The following is a 15858-nucleotide window of genomic DNA, read 5'->3' as shown; positions in this document are numbered from 1 at the left end:
GGTCCTCTGGATTCACACTGCAGGTGTCGTCGTGGGGTGCAGGAGAGAGCAACCCAGGGTGGACACTTGCTTGTAATCACCTGGGGATCCTTTCTAGCCGGTTGGGCCATCTAGACATGGGCCGTGGTCAGGGCTTGCGGATCCAGGGATGCCCTGGAGTCCTTTGAGGTTTCTTCTTGGACAGGGCTGCTGTCCTCGGGAGTTCTTGGTCTTTTGTGATGCAGGGCAGTCCTCTGGAGCTTGGCAGAAGTCGCTGGTTCCACAGGATGTCGCTTTCTTGTTGGAGTTTATCTGAAGCAGGAGACAGGCCATTAGGGCTGGGGCCAAGTCAGTTTGCGTCTTCCTTCTTCTCTGCTGGGGTTCCAGCTTAGCAGTCCTTCTTTCTTGTGAGGTCACCAAGAATCTGGTGAGCTGGGTTCAGGGAAGCCCTTAAATACTAGATTTCGGGGTGTTACAGGGGGTCAGAGGGCAGTAGCCCGTGGCTATTGTCCCCGATGGTGGCTACCCCCCTTGCTGTGCTCACTTTCTTTGGGGAGGAGGACACATTCCTAAAATGCAGGGGGCATCTCTAAGATGCCCTTGATGTGCTTTTTAGAATACATCCAACACTGGCATCAGTGTGGATGTATTGTGCTGAGAAGTTTGATACCAAACTTCCCAGCCTTCAGTGAAGCCATCATGGAGCTGTGGAGTTCGTAATGACAAACATCCAGCCTGTGTATTTAATATGGCCACACTGCACTTACAATGTCTAACAATGGACTTAAGCACTGTAGGGGCATATTGCTTATGCAGCTATGCCCTCACCTTTGTATAGTGCCCCCTGCCTTGGGGTTGTAAGGCCTGCTAGAGGTGAGATTTGCCTATCCCACAGGGCAGTGTTTTGTGGGAATGGCATCCTGAGAGGGATGCCATATTGATTTTGCCTTTTTCTCCCCACCAACATCCACAATCTGCAATGGAAGTGTGCATGTGTTTGGTGAGAGGTACCTAAGGGTGGCACAACACGTGTTGCATCCCTTAGGGATCTTCCCTGGCTATAGGGCACTTGGTACCACTGCTACCTTTTACAAGGGACTTATATGTGTGCCAGACGTGTTCCAATTCTGGAAACAATGGTACTGTTTTAGGGGGAGAACACTGGTGCTGGGGCCTGGTTAGCAGGATCCCAGTACCCTCTATCCAGTCCGCATCAATATCTGGCAAAAAAGTGTGTGTGGGGGGGGGGGGGTAACTGCAACAAGGGACAACTTCCTATACCTTTTAACTGTGCACATGGCATACATTTAGACTGTTCAATTCCACAACTCTAAAAAGGATGTTATGAAAATCTGTCATTCATTAAAACACCTCCTCTACACCCATTTACCAGAGTTGCACACTCCTGTTTTAAGGTATCCAACTATCTTTTTAGCACTGTGGAAGTGTCCCTTCACTACTGTTTTATCTGTTCTGCTTTCCCCAGTGGAAACATCATTGGGCCACCTGGGGGGTCAGGCCAGCCCTCTAATATCTCTTAATTTGGTCCCTTGCTTACTTTTCAGTATTATTCATTTCTTTGCTCAGTATATTTCATCTTGTCAGATCGCAAGCATGTACCACGACTTATGAGCGCTTCTCTGCCATTCTTCTTTATCCAGTACTACCAAGATGGCTTCCTACATTTCAGCCTGTAGGGATGTATATGCACTATGCGGAGAGTCCATCCCACACAGCACTCTAATTGTATTGATTACATCTGGCGACAGGAATCTATCAAATTCTCCTGTACAGATGCAACATTAGCTGGCGACTGTTCAGAATCTCAAGCACCACCCCACATCTCTAGTCCACACAGTCGTCATCCTGTTAGAAAGTGCAGAGAAATGCGTTTAAATCACCTTCCAAACATGTTCCATCAGCTCCCCACTTTTCAGAGCTTAGGTACAGCACAATTATGCCACCATATTGTCCAGCCACCAGCTCTGCAGAGAGTGGGGAATTGAGTACTGCTCCTCTGGCATAGACCTAGTCCATTTCATAGGGAAATAAATAAACACTTCCTCGGAGTTTGACAATGGATTTCAAAGGGCAGAACTTATATCTGCGTTTCATATGTGCTTATGATCAAATTTTGCTGGAGGAGAACGAAAGTGCAGAGCATCTTGCCTTGCTGCCACCTTGGTGTCGACCCTTTTTCGGATCCTTTTTTCCTTAATTAATCCATTTTTGTTATTTTGTTTGACTTGAATTTGGGTCTTTGAGTGCCAGTTTATCTAAATATTTAGGTGCTTTAAACCAAACCCCCAACTTATTGAAAAATGTAGAGGCACAAATAGACTGCCATTCAGGAGGAGACGAGAATGCATTCCCTTCAAATGGCCACTGAATCTGGGAAGACAATCACTTGCACCCATAAAGGTAAATCTGGGAGGTATTTTCAATGTTAGTATGTCTTTATCACAGCAAGTCAGTTCATTGGTTAAGGGCCTACATTTGCAGCTGTCTAGCTCGGAAAAATCCTGGCCTTCTCTGCACCCATCAGGGGCTTGGTAATGGTGAGTCTTGGCTACTGTAACGTGGTATACACTTCTTCAAAAACATACTGACAAAAGTGCTTACGGAATCATTAAACCAGGCAGTGCTTAAACCAGAGAAATCGTGGCCAGGTAACACAAGTTTTCCTATTTCACTGGCTCCTGGTAGAAGAGAAAATCAAGTTCAAAGTTCTCTGAATTGTATTAAGCATTGGAAGAAAAGCCTCAGGTGCCTGCAAACCTTCTTCTTTACTTCTCTCCACTACAGCCCAGCCAGGAATTTCGGTCGGCTAAATCACATCAGGTGACTTGTAAACCTTCATGAAGTAAAAACGGAGGCAGAGCTCAGGAGTTCACGGTTCAAAACTGTTGAATACTTTGCGGCTGACTGCCACGGCAGCAGAACCAGAGTATCTGTGAATCGGGAAAATCCTAATAAGCAAGGCATTGAGAATAGCCTTTGATTAAACCACAAAATTAATGATAGCAAGAGAGGAATATGTTATGAGATCATGCCCAGTGAACAATGCTATTAGATAGTCCTGGACCCTAAATGCAGGCTCCATAGTTTTCTGAAAAAAGAAGGTGATGCGTATGTATGTGGTATTTCTATAACCCATACCTCGCCAAGAGCTAGCTGGTCTGTGGACTGGTAATGCATTGTAATGTAGTGTTTTTTTACGGAGGTGGAACAGCCCTGATGGATAACATAATGTTTGTTCAAACTCTGGATAGGTAGAAGAGACATGCTGTTTTGTTCCAAGGGGTACTTGGACCAGGACCCATAGTATGCCAGTCTCTGGGACATCAGTAGTGAGTAAAAGGCCTCCTCCACCATGGTTGGGTCCGTGGCCACTATGTGCCCTGTGGCCCTGTGAAAGAGGTTGTGACACATGGTGAACTGGTCTGCAAGATAAGCTAGTGTGCTGGTCCTGATTGCTTTATAAACGATGCAGCCGGTGTTGAAGCTGTGGGATGGCAAGAGGAGCCATATTGATGGGGGTGATGTGATCATATTGTTAGGTCATAGAGCTATATAAGCACCTAGATTAATACATGTACCAAGTGATGCCTGGATTCTTTACCTTTTCTTGACCCAGATTGCAACCTAAGATTGGGCCATCGCCCCTTTTTGTGACATGCCATTTGAGCCTGCACACCGTGAGTTTATGTATCAGATGAAGACTAAACGCAAAATTTAGCACAGGTCAATAGTTAATGAGTCCTTAACGCTACACAACAGCACAAGTGCATCCTGGCACATGCACACTTCCGGATACATATTAGAATGAGTCTTATTACAGTGTTCTTTTTTATGACTCCGACTAGCATACTGTTTTGCTGGGCTCAAAGTCACCATCAACAAATTTGTCTGTAATGCCAGCTTTTCGGTGTCACCAGCCGTTATCAAATCTTAATTGCGTTGTGAGAACTTTACTTTGTAGCAATAGAAGACTCGAGTGTTGAGAAGCTAGAGCTCAAGGCCATATCTTAAGATTTCAAGTGATTCCCAGACCTTGTTTACAGGTTTCCTGTGACGTTGTCAATCGGTTTTCCTCGAACCTTGATGAATAACCCACGTTTCCATAAGAACTCTGTGGAATGTTTTGGGATTCTCACTCAAAGCTGCATCTTCTGTTTCATTGCAAATTGGAAAACCCATCAGTGATCCGAAATTGTGCTCCAGTGGAACAGCCATAGCCGAGGTTTTACTTCTGCAGATGTGGCATTCTGGTGTAGTGTTTGGGAGCTGATACACAAAGCCACTTACTTCAGGAGCACGCCTTCACATACTCACACGTGCCTTTGTGCACTGGCTCAATATGCCCAACTCCCCATTAACAAAAGCCACAAGAGGGCACCAATTGTAAATTAATGTTTCCTGAATATTCACATTTTAGATGTTTTGGGGTCAGTTTACAAAGGCATGTAGTCTTACGTAAACTGGTACTACATCATAAATGTCTGTGAATCAGCCATGTGGTCTATTTTGTGTTGGCTAAGTTATACAGCAATATGATCAAATATACTTTGAAAAGTTGTATTAAAGCCAAGGGTTTTAACGTTAAAACCAAAATCGGGTGTCTTGTTTCTGTTCCTCATATTATCACTTGTTTCCAATGGAAACATGCATGTGTAATTAAAATGATAAAAGCATCTACAAAAAATTGAACTGTTATTCTACACTGAGTCACACACCATTCTTATCAAACCTCACACTGAGACAAGCATGTATGTCGTTCTCCTTGATAAGAGGCTTGTTTTTGCTGGAAGTGCTGCTCTGAATGAGGCCACACTGAGGGTTAGAAGCCAAAACACAGTTCGTTGATGTGATTTAAACAACAGTTGAAGTGGTTGATGCAGCTGACCTTCAGAACCGGTCAGTTGGGTTATGTAAAGAAGCAATAGTGCCAGACACAGTACATGGTTTCCGTTTGACTAATTATTGTTCTTAATTCTGTAATACAACGGAAAGCCTTTCACAGCATGTTTTGGCATTGGCTGCAGTTTTCATGGCATATTGCATGTAAGCAGTTGTAAGCTGTAGTCAATGGTTGCTCGTCCAACCCTCACGTGCTAGAACATTAAGAAAGCAGCATCTGGCTTAAGACTCCATCAGTGGTGCCCAAACAGGCGCAACGTTCACTGGAAGGAACCATTCAGTAGCGCCCAAGTATGTTTAAGTCTGTAATTGCAGAATGGGCTAAGTAGAGGATTTCTCGCAAAGGGAATATGTTTTCTTATGCTTGCATCTAGAGTCTGCAAGCTGTGGTTAGAGAAATCACTTACCAGTGCTTGGTTTGGATTCGTTGCAAGTCCTGCTGCTTTAACATACATCGCCACAAGTTTTTATTTTTAATTTTAATTTTTATTTTTTATTTTATTTTATATATATAAAAATGCTTGTTTCTCTCCATTTGTAAATAGTCAAAATGGCTTTCAGTCCTTAAAACTAGACCTGTCCCATACAGAAATATAACCATAACACAATTGGCTAGTTAAATAGCTGGCCAAACCTTACTTAAGGTTGCATTACCTTCAGTTATGACATCTTCGAGTTATGAGCTTTTGCTTGGAGTTAAAAAGCATGAAGGTGGGCGTTCTTACTGACTTTTGGTGGTACCTTTATCATTGGATGAAACCTATTCTGCAATCCCTGCTGGGACCATGTGTAGCGTGAAGATGATTTTGTAGAAAATTTCCTTTCTACTGTGAATTTATGGATGTTTCTCACTTTGAGTTCCTCAACATTACCATGGAGTTCTCCGCCCTGATTGCAGACTCTCCGCAGTCATAAACTTACTGTTAAGTCTTTACCTTTATGAATCGGGCCCCATGTTTTGTTCTGCATGAGCTGCTTATGCAGTGTTTGCGTAGCCATTCAATGTTCTTGAAATGTGATCTTAAGTCGAATCCACCAAGCAAACTCTTCAAGAAACCACAGACTGGCCATTCATAAAGTTCACAGCTGGCTCCTTATGGTTGTTGGCACCAGTGGAAAGGGACCTGGGATATATGCTGGATTTCTTTGTGTTCTATTTTTGTTTTATGTGTGATTCCCATTTAAGCCAGTTACTAGTTGCTTGACTCAATCTTAAGGTGCACCTTGTTTAGCATTTTGTCTGTAACTGATCACTAGATGCATTTTGTCAGCTGTTTGTTATCACGTTACTGAAGTGCAAAACATTTGTCAAATTCAGCCCCTTTGTGTTGATAGAAATCGCGAGCCAGCTGCTCCAGCCATTGACCTTTATGTGCTCTTGTGGTTTTTTTCAGAGGTGACATTGAAGCTTCAGGTGAGCGATGCCAGCACTCATCAGCCAATATCTGAAGCCTCCATTGAGATATTTACCAACCAAGTTTCAATCGCCACTGGGAACTCTGGAGTGGATGGCAGCGCCTTGATCAAGTTCCAGTATAAGTTGGGTAGTCAGCTGATCATCACCGCTTCTAAGCATGCTTATGTGCCTAATTCTGCACCATGGAGGCCAGTAAGGTTACCTGGTAAGAAATGTGCATTTTCCATTTTTTTTCAAACTATTTTTATTGTCCCATTATGAAATAATTATCATCAACTCTGCTCGTAGCATATAACAATTGGCAGATATATTTTGTGAGACATGTCTTTGAAGCGCCTTGTTAGTACGTGTTTTGTCCCACAATTGGGTGCCGCTATTACACAATTTGCCATACGATCCTACTGAAATTAAGCTTAAAAACTAAAGCAGAAAGCATGAGAGACTTCTACTAGTGTTTCAGTGCCTATGTGTGTGAGGCATGCGATACTGTGATTAAAAGAGCGCAGATGTGTATGTAATGCATGGGTCTGTCTTTTCCAAGGCCATGGAGGCATCTGAGTTGCCCTTCCCTTTCTATTCATCTACCTTTTGCGCTGTTGCTGATCTGTCCTTTATATCTGACAAGAAAATGGCTGATATCTTTATTTTACAATATATGAGAGTCCTTTTTAAGGTGGCAACAACGCTTTAGTAAAACGAATTAAAATATTTATTGAAATGTGTAAAGTAATTGCTCTTCAAAATAAGCCACATGCATATGAAATCTTTTGTGAATACCTGCTGCTGGATATCTCTGAACAATTCTCAACTTTTTCAGGGACTCCCATACCATATCCAAATGCTGCACCCGCATTTTAGAATTCTAAATACAAGAAATATCGCAAGTGATGCATTCAGTTTATGCCCATTCATAGCGTCTACAATCTCCTATTTTAAATAAGACCGATTAGTGGCAAAAACATAATTATTGTAATGCTTTTGAACTGTTTACCAAGTTATCAATTGATTTGAAGCTTACAAGTATTTATATTTGTATTGTTTTTCATTTAGGTGAGTCAGGCAAGTTGGTGGTTATATAATATTTCTCTTTCTGGAGTGCTAAGAAATTAATAACTAAATCATAGTGGTTCCTACGAATTTCTTTTATTCAAAAAATATTCCATCAATCAAAGACTAGCAAACAGTGTCTGTACCCAAAATGTAGTGAAAATTAATCAACTGTAATCTTTTTTTTTTTCTGCACGCAAACCTCATGGAACTACAGCGTAAGAATATAGTGCTAAACATGTTGCTAAAATGGGGCAAAGAAGGGAGAATAAAGCATCTATTGCACAACAATTGGTACAAGGGGGAAAAAACAAGTTTGTCGCATTTTTTTCTATAATATAAGGACCCCGTTCCTGGGGATCATATGTCCTGGTCCAACCTAGGGTATACTTGCTGATTGTCGGCATCATGAACACAAAAAGAAACGTGTAAACTGAACTTTAAATTCATAACTAGACTTGACAGCTCATAGTTGTGATTGAAGTTCACAAATCAACAGATTTTGAGTACCTGCTGTTGTAAGAGTTAGACATTTTTATATATGTCTCTGCAAGAGATTAATTACAGAGAAAAATGCATCATCTGAGATGAATGCAGGTCCAGCTATAATGTGCTATTAGCCCTGCACCAGGATCCGATAGTGCCATAATTCAAACTTTTCTCTGAATAAATTGCAGGAAGAGGTAGCAGGGGTGAAAGATTGGCTTGCCTATGCTGGGAATTAGTTAATGGACCTTTTGTTAGTTCCCTTTCAGAGAAGCTGCACGTACAGACCACACTGAACGAGTGCTTTCAGAATTCAGTCTGTTGTCTCGGGCAGTAGAGAGGAAGACTTTACCCTTGGAAGGCTAATCTGCCCTTTCTCGTATTGCAGCAGTCTAACGTCATACGTTATCGTTACTTGCACGCGAAGCAGGGGAATCCTGGGGAGTAATGGCGGATTAAGAAGCAAGGTGGGAAGCCTTTTTCTCTTGGCCAATTTTGGAAAACAGAGGAGCATGGTTTTGTGTAGTTTACTGGATACAATTGGCTCTAGGAATGGCTGGTTTGATGCTGTGATTAGCAGATGCGCCCCTTTGGCCTGACAGTTCTCTGCAGATTTTCCTTTCATCTCTCTCACCGAAAGATGGAAGGTTCTGCATTTTACCCACCCCCTCATGAGGAAGGACTGATGGTATAGCTGGTGGTTTGAAATTCTCAGAGTTTTTTCTTATTTCATGATGTTGATTGGACTCCATGGGGAGTTCTAACTAATGACAACTGGAAATTTGTTGTCTGTTTTAACATGGACGGTCTGAAGTTAGAGGCAAACAGATCTGTACTATCATCGACTTTGATGGAAGCGGTTTCACCTGATCAGGGAGTCCTGGTGGTATAATGGAATTAGTGAAACCCCTCCCCAAAAATACCTTGCTGGGAAGGATTGAGACTCCATATTAATCGTACTTGGGTATATCTTTAGCTCAGCTTGTAAATGTGATTATGCATTTTCAGATTAGGTGTGGCTTTGTGAGGGCAGTGCTTTCTTTGTCCCTAGGGGGTGTGGCTTGGTAGTGTGACAAGTACGATAGATCACAGCAGTAGTTAAGTTACTTCAGAAACTATTGTCCCTTTCCAACTCTTTTCTGAAATGCACATCTGTCTCTGACCTTGGACTTTCAGCTGGAGGTCGGATGACCCTAAGGCAATGGACTTGGCAAGCATCACTGACACTGTGTGGGTCTCAGCACCAAGTGCTCATCCGAGTTGTCCACTCAGCTGTAAGTGCATCGGGCTTGACCTTGAGCACTGAATCCAAAGCTGATATTACTATCTACAGTCCATGCTTTAGTTGCATGATAGCAAGCAACCACATATCTTACAATCAGCAGTAGTGGCTGTTGCATTAACATATTTATTGCATGTAAGTTAAAAGTTAACTGTTAGTAAAGGGCCCAATTTGGCTGGTCAATCAAATGCACGGAGGCAGAAAATTACAGGTAATTTGGCTGATCTGTTCAAATGCAACTACAAATATCTGTTTGATTAGCCCAGCCTATAGCCACTCCCCATTTCAAATTCTCCCTAAAAGGTTCATTGGAAGGAAAACCTGAAAGAATATAAATTGAATGTCCTCTCAGCAGCGTAGGCTGGATTTCTACACAGACTGAGATATGTATCCTATCAGTACATACACACAGACCTGCTATCACTTTTACACACTCACTTTCACTCGCGCACATGCTTTCACACGCTGCCACACACCCTTCCAGGTAGCACAGACTTGCAATCCAGTCAGGGCATAGAACACTAGAATCAATATACCACATTCATACACTAGACCTGTGAGGCCCAAGCCACCATTCACTCGGCATAAATAAACCTCCAGGTTGAATCAGTAGCATGATTCACACTTTTCAAAGGAGCATAGCTGAATCGGGTATATGAAAAGCAAAGCCATATAGAGAAACCCAATGCTCCGGTAGTCTCTCATTGGTACTTCCATCATAACTGAAAATTAATCTGTACTCTGTGAAAATGTTTGTACCTGCTACATCTTCCCCTTACATTTTCAAATCTCGAACTGTCAAGACAAGATCCGAAAAAGTACCTGAATCTCAGTCGGTTATTAATGGCTGCTTTCCAAGGCAGATTTTCATGTGTCCAATCCAGCAGGATAATTGTGTACAAGCCCCCTTTTTATTTTTATTTCTTTTTTTTTATTTTTGTTTTTTTTTAGGTTGAGCGCGCAAGCTCTTTGTCATGTTGTGAGTATTGTGGTCTTTTAACCACACGCACCTCACACCTTTCACTTTATCTCGTTTGTGGGCCTGCCTTTCAAAAATCCCTTAATGTCACGGGTAATTGCTTTACATTTGTCCCACCTTGAGGCTGTTTTTGGTCATGACTTGCAGACTGCCCCTCTTATTATTGCACGATTTCCAATATACTTCAGCGTGGGAGAACTATTTATTTTCTCTCCCCTTCGTGCTGCATGGCAGCCATGGCTCTCACAGCACAAACAGGCACAATAGCATAACTCGATCAGCGATATTGGAGCGCTGGTCACATTGTTCAGTTACCTAATTGGAGTAGTTTCTTGTGGCTCTCCCCTTTAAACACTTGAAATTTGTGAATGGTTTACTAAAACAGAAATCCTCAAAGCGGAAGCGGCTCTCCTAACACAGCGGGAGAGCTGATACTACAATATTCACTGCACTTGGGAAAACTTGCCCCATAATGCTTTGGAAGCATTGTTTTTGAAACCTTTTTTCTCTTTACTCAGCCAGTGATGGTCCTAGGACAGTGGGACCACCACCAAAAAGTTCACTACAACATACACGTTCTGTCTAGATCATCTTTGGGTCCCCACACTAGGGTATTGGGAATCCCAAAATAAAAGCATTGCAGTCAGCATACTATAATATTCACAGCACAAACTCGCCCGTAATGCTTTGCAGGGCATTACTTTTACAAAATATATTTGCTCTTTACTCAGCCTGTTGTGGACCTAGGACAATGGGGCCACCACCAAAATGTTCACTACAACGTGCTCTTTCTGTCTAGATCATCTTTGAGTCCCCACACTAGGTTAGTGGGGACCCCAAAATAATAACCCCTTCCACCATTCCGTATCTGTTCAAGCTATTTCATGGCTGAAACTTTTGTTTTACAGCTGAGAGAAGATTGTGTTTTCAGGGCCTTCATTGTAATATCGTTGCCATAGGTCTTTTAGCCCTGAATATGTATAATTATCTATGCCCTCTAGGGGCTAAATATATGGTTGCACTGCATTACTTTCTGCCATTGTTAGGGTTGAGCGCACAATCGCTCTGGCCCCTCTTGTAATTTTTCTGTGGGATTTTAACCACGCCAATATCACGCCCATCAGTTTGGTTGGTTTGTGGGCTTGCTTTTTAAAATTAATTTGATTTCATTAGTGAAAGGCACGCATATGTAATGCCTTTTCCATTTTTTAGCCCTCCTCGAGAGCACTGGTAAACTACTGAAAAGATACAAGCCTCCATGTTTTCCCCATTGCTTCTGGACTACTTTTTCTTTTTATTTCCTACGCAGTGCAATTTTGCTGGGCAGTAGTCAGGCGCTTTGCATGACATTTTCCCTTTTACATGGATAATTGCACTTTTGCCGATACGTTTAACTGCGAGCAAACTTCTGTTTGTGTCTCCTTCATGCTCATGGTAGCAGCCAGCTCGCTTATGTGAAACTCTCTTACTTTTGATTTTCAGTTTATATGGCAAGAAAAGTCTGGTTAGGAGTTTACAATGCTAATAGCTCTAACTTGAGCAAATACAAGAACCGTTGCATTGCAAATGCTTGTTTTTTTTCTGTGGGGTTGCCCTCTAGGGGCTGACTGTATGGTTACATGACCATGCTTATTCCAAATGCTATTTTATTGTGGTGTTCTCTAGGGGCTGTTCTGAGCATTGCAGTCAACATGCTATAATATTTGCGGCAGGAGAACTCGTCCCATAATGCTTTGCAGGGCATTACTTTTACAAAACATTTTTGCTCATAACTCAGCCTGTGATGGTCCTAGGACAGTGGGACCACCTTCAAAACGCTCTTCCTGTCTGCATCATCGCTGGGTCCCCACACTAGGTTAGTGGATGCCCCAAAATAATAACCCCCTCCCACCATTCATTGTCTTAAGCTTTCTCATGGCTACAACTTTTGTTTTGCAGCAAGGAGAAGTTTTGTTTTAAAGGCTTTGTTTGTAATATCATTGCAGTGGGCCTGCTAACCTTACAAATGCCCACTAGGGCCTAAGTATATGGTTACACCGCATTACTTTTGCCTGTATCTTTTTTTTTATGAGGTTATGCCCTCTAGGGGCTAACAATATGGTTACATGACCATGTTTTTTACAAATTATATTTTTGTTATGATGCCCTTTAGGGGCTGTTTTGAGCATTACCAAAATGTATTTCTGAAAATTGTATGTCTTAATCTCTCTTTATTACATTTACGACCATAATTCAGGCCAATTTAACATCCTTATTACACTGTGACTGTTTGAACACTCTCTTGATATGTTTGGGAGACCCTTCTAGTTTATTTCTCTTATTACTCCTCCGTGGCTGTCTTGTGTCATTTTTGGGGGGAATTGTGTTTGCCAGCCAGCAACTCTGATGATGGGGTGGTGAAATTAGTGTTCTATTGGAATTAGCATTGCATATTTAAATTACAATGCTAAATTTCCATTTTTTGCTGCAGATAGAGGAAGAAGATAAATGGAAGTGTTTAGTTATAAGAAGGCCCAAAGGAATTATATGACAAGAAAAGACAAGATTCTGAGACCAGTTGTGAATTAACAATGCCAGTAGCTCTAACTCAAGCAAATGCGAGATCTATTACATTGCAAATGCTTGTTATGCCTTTCATTCTCTCCCCTCTAACACCACCTAGAGGCCTTTTGCACAGAGAATGAAAGGTGCTCTAGTTTCTAAACCCAGGGAGGAAGTTAGAAAATATTGTATTTCTGGGACTCAATAATGCCTAAATTCTGCCTTCTGCTGCACCTTCACCTCCGCAGCAATGCTCTTGAATTTCTCATGTTCCTGGATCTCTTTCAGTAAGCTTTACACCCGAATCTTTGAAAGACTTTAAAATTATTTTATATTGTTTAGGGAATGTAATTACGCTGTAGATGAGGCTGTCATATTAATTCTTTGGAGCCAAAACTGTGGTGTTTTTACAATTGCTCATTGTATACTTTGCCTTCATGGATGCTATAAGGGGCCATTTCCCTTTAGTTCGCCCCACTATGTCCTCATCGGATGTACCATTTCTACCATTGGTGCTGTTGGAGCGTAAGTACATCTGGATTTGTTCCATTGATGTAGTGCAACAGGGATGTCCTATTTTTTTTTTTTTTTAATATCTTTATTGGCAAGCTGCAGAGAATAAATCCAAACATCTTTTAAGTATATAAAATGGTACACAATACAGAGTAACAAACATAGTCGCCAAGATTATCAAAGTTTCATAAAGTACCTCCGCCATCCCCCATATCTAACTATTCCTCCCACCCTAACTGGCTTCCTTTCATTGCAAATGTTAGTGTGGGCTATCTATGGGACAAATATAAAAAATATTGACTGTTTCCAGTGACTCGAGCATCATGACAAACACTGAGCTACCATAGAATTGGACTCATCACAAGTAACCTATGTTCAGGTGGTGTCCCATAGAGGAAAACCAATGGAGTGCTATAACTGGACGGATGGTCGGGAGGGGATGTGTATCACCTTTAATCAAATGTGAAAATGTATCAGCCTAGGACGTCCAGTCGTGGGCTGTGGGGTACATACGTAAGCCCCCCCATCTCCTATCCTATGCTGTTTGGTCGGAATACAGCTGGGGATGTGTTCCCAGTTACACCTCTTATTTTCATAATTTCCCTCCACCTTTAACCTACCTCACTATGTTACCGAATAATACTCTCCCTCTCAGTAAACTTCTGACGATCTGAGCAGGGACGTCCTCTCCATAATTATGGGCAAGAGTGGAAAGTCCTTCACCCCATCCTGCTCAGTTTGCCCACCTCTCAACTCCTGGCTAACTTGTAAAGCTGCTCTTCTTGCTACTGCATTTTAAGTGGTTCTGTGACCCCTCCAGTAACCGCCTCATTCCTCCAGTACGTACTAGCCTGTGGATCCTTCATACGGACTGCTCCCTCACAGGTTCAACCACGTCTCGAGACAGAGCAAGGAAGGGCATCGCCATCATGCTATGGCTGTTCCCAGAGCGACTGTTTACCTTTCAGGAATGCACAGATCTGGACCATCAGCTTCAAGGTCAACCAGCACCCATGTCTACATGCATATTTCTGCAACACTGGCTTGTTCTTTCACCCTAATCACTTGCTTTGCCTGGGGAAAATCCGAGCAAGAAGTGTAGCTGGGAAAAGCGTAACTGTCCCCAGGAGCCACTTTTTGCCCCTGGAAAGTCTACTGCGCAGACTACAACCTTCAGAGAAAATGTAAGCGGTTCCTAACCGTCGTTTCAAATGTAGGCCAGACCCACCTTAAATGAAAACTGCAGCCCTGGTTTCAAACCACTGCTTAGTCTTTAAATGTTTCATGCTCTACAGCTCAGGTACCATCAAAGAAATCTGAGTGAGTAACATCTGCACTGGGGAGTGAGTTTCCTTTCTCAGTCTGGTGCAAAGTTCGGACTTGTACTGGCTCATCCATTGAATGTTGTACACTAGGGTAGATCATGGCTCTGCACCCAGTTCATATTACGGCGCCCAGACTGATGATTTAGATGGAAATGCGGAGATATGTGGAAAATTAACTGATCTGATTCAACGTTTTTCTTTTCAGAAAAACGAAACCTTGTCTTAAAATCAAAATGTTGAAGTAACTGCATATGGTCATGAGTTGTGGGACCGTCAACAAGTCTGTATAAACTGTAACTGCCTGTACAGATTGTTTCTGTTTTCACAATGCAGTACACACCTTTGAATATTTTATCTATCAACATTCACTCTTGAGATTATTTTTTATCTATTCTCTGTAAGGATAAATCTAAACACACATCAAATAAATGTTTTATCAGATCATGAACGGGAAATATGTTCATGATCATCCTTGGGCAACAAAAAGAACATGATACTCTGTGTAGTTCATGCTTAGTGCTGCTGATTGAATGTCTTCTCTGATCCAACACAGGGCTGTTATTCCATGAGTGTCCCATTCGACATTCTCTTAGTGTTCAAGTACTGTATATTTTTGACAGAATGTCTTGCTGTTAGCTCTTCAGAAGCTTGAAATGTCCTATGCGCTGCTTACTTGATTTATTACTGTTCACAACAAACATTGATGGTATTGGTGTGCCTGTCTTGAAATTTCTCATGGGTTGCCTCCCAAAGTACGCCCGCCTCCACCGGTGGAAACAAAGCAATATGTCAGGTGTTTGCCGGCTCTGCGGGCTAGCCCCAGAAACATTGATCCACCAGATATGCCTCAGCAAAATCATTATGGCGGATCGGATCGCAAGACCCTTCTTCGGCCAGCGTGGCTCCAAAGGGGGCTGTGCGGGTGTAGGCCGGCGATTATGGCAGGATTCAATGGGGATTATGTACAGCTCAGTTACAGACTGGTGGAACATTTAGACAAACTTGGAATAATATTTTGTCTTCCTCAAGCACCTGTAAATTTTAAATCTGGTTTTTAGCATTAATTTGAGGGTTCTGTACTTTTATCCTTACTATGTTACCCGGTATTTTACAAAGAGTACACTAACTATATGAATGTTACAAGCTCACACTCCGCTGCCCCCTGTATTCTTACCATACACATTGAGGCATCCATCTCTAGCACTTTAGCCTTCTCTAGAGTAAAATCGTTTAGAAGGTCGTAAGAAAACTATTGTCTATGGAACGGTTTCCAAGAGTTTTCATACTGTGAGCTCCTGTCGATTGTGGGTTTTAAATCATGTTTTATTGTTTGTGTAATGGTTTTAATTATCTGCACACTGTTAAATAA

General features: G+C 42.1%; 1 protein-coding gene across 1 annotated transcript in view; it reads left to right on the top strand.

Annotated features, from left to right (window-relative positions):
* The window catches only part of FAM171A1 (family with sequence similarity 171 member A1), a 409935-nt gene that overhangs the window by 150079 nt on the left and 243998 nt on the right, over positions 1 to 15858 (top strand). The window contains exon 2 of the mRNA XM_069211592.1: positions 6294 to 6521. Coding sequence (XP_069067693.1) covers positions 6294 to 6521 — 228 coding nt within the window. The remainder of the gene's footprint in view (positions 1 to 6293; positions 6522 to 15858) is intronic.

Source organism: Pleurodeles waltl, chromosome 10, assembly GCF_031143425.1.
Source record: "Pleurodeles waltl isolate 20211129_DDA chromosome 10, aPleWal1.hap1.20221129, whole genome shotgun sequence".
NCBI lineage: Eukaryota > Metazoa > Chordata > Amphibia > Caudata > Salamandridae > Pleurodeles > Pleurodeles waltl.
The sequence above is the reverse complement of the archived record's forward strand: the minus strand, read 5'-3'. Positions and strand labels throughout refer to the sequence as shown.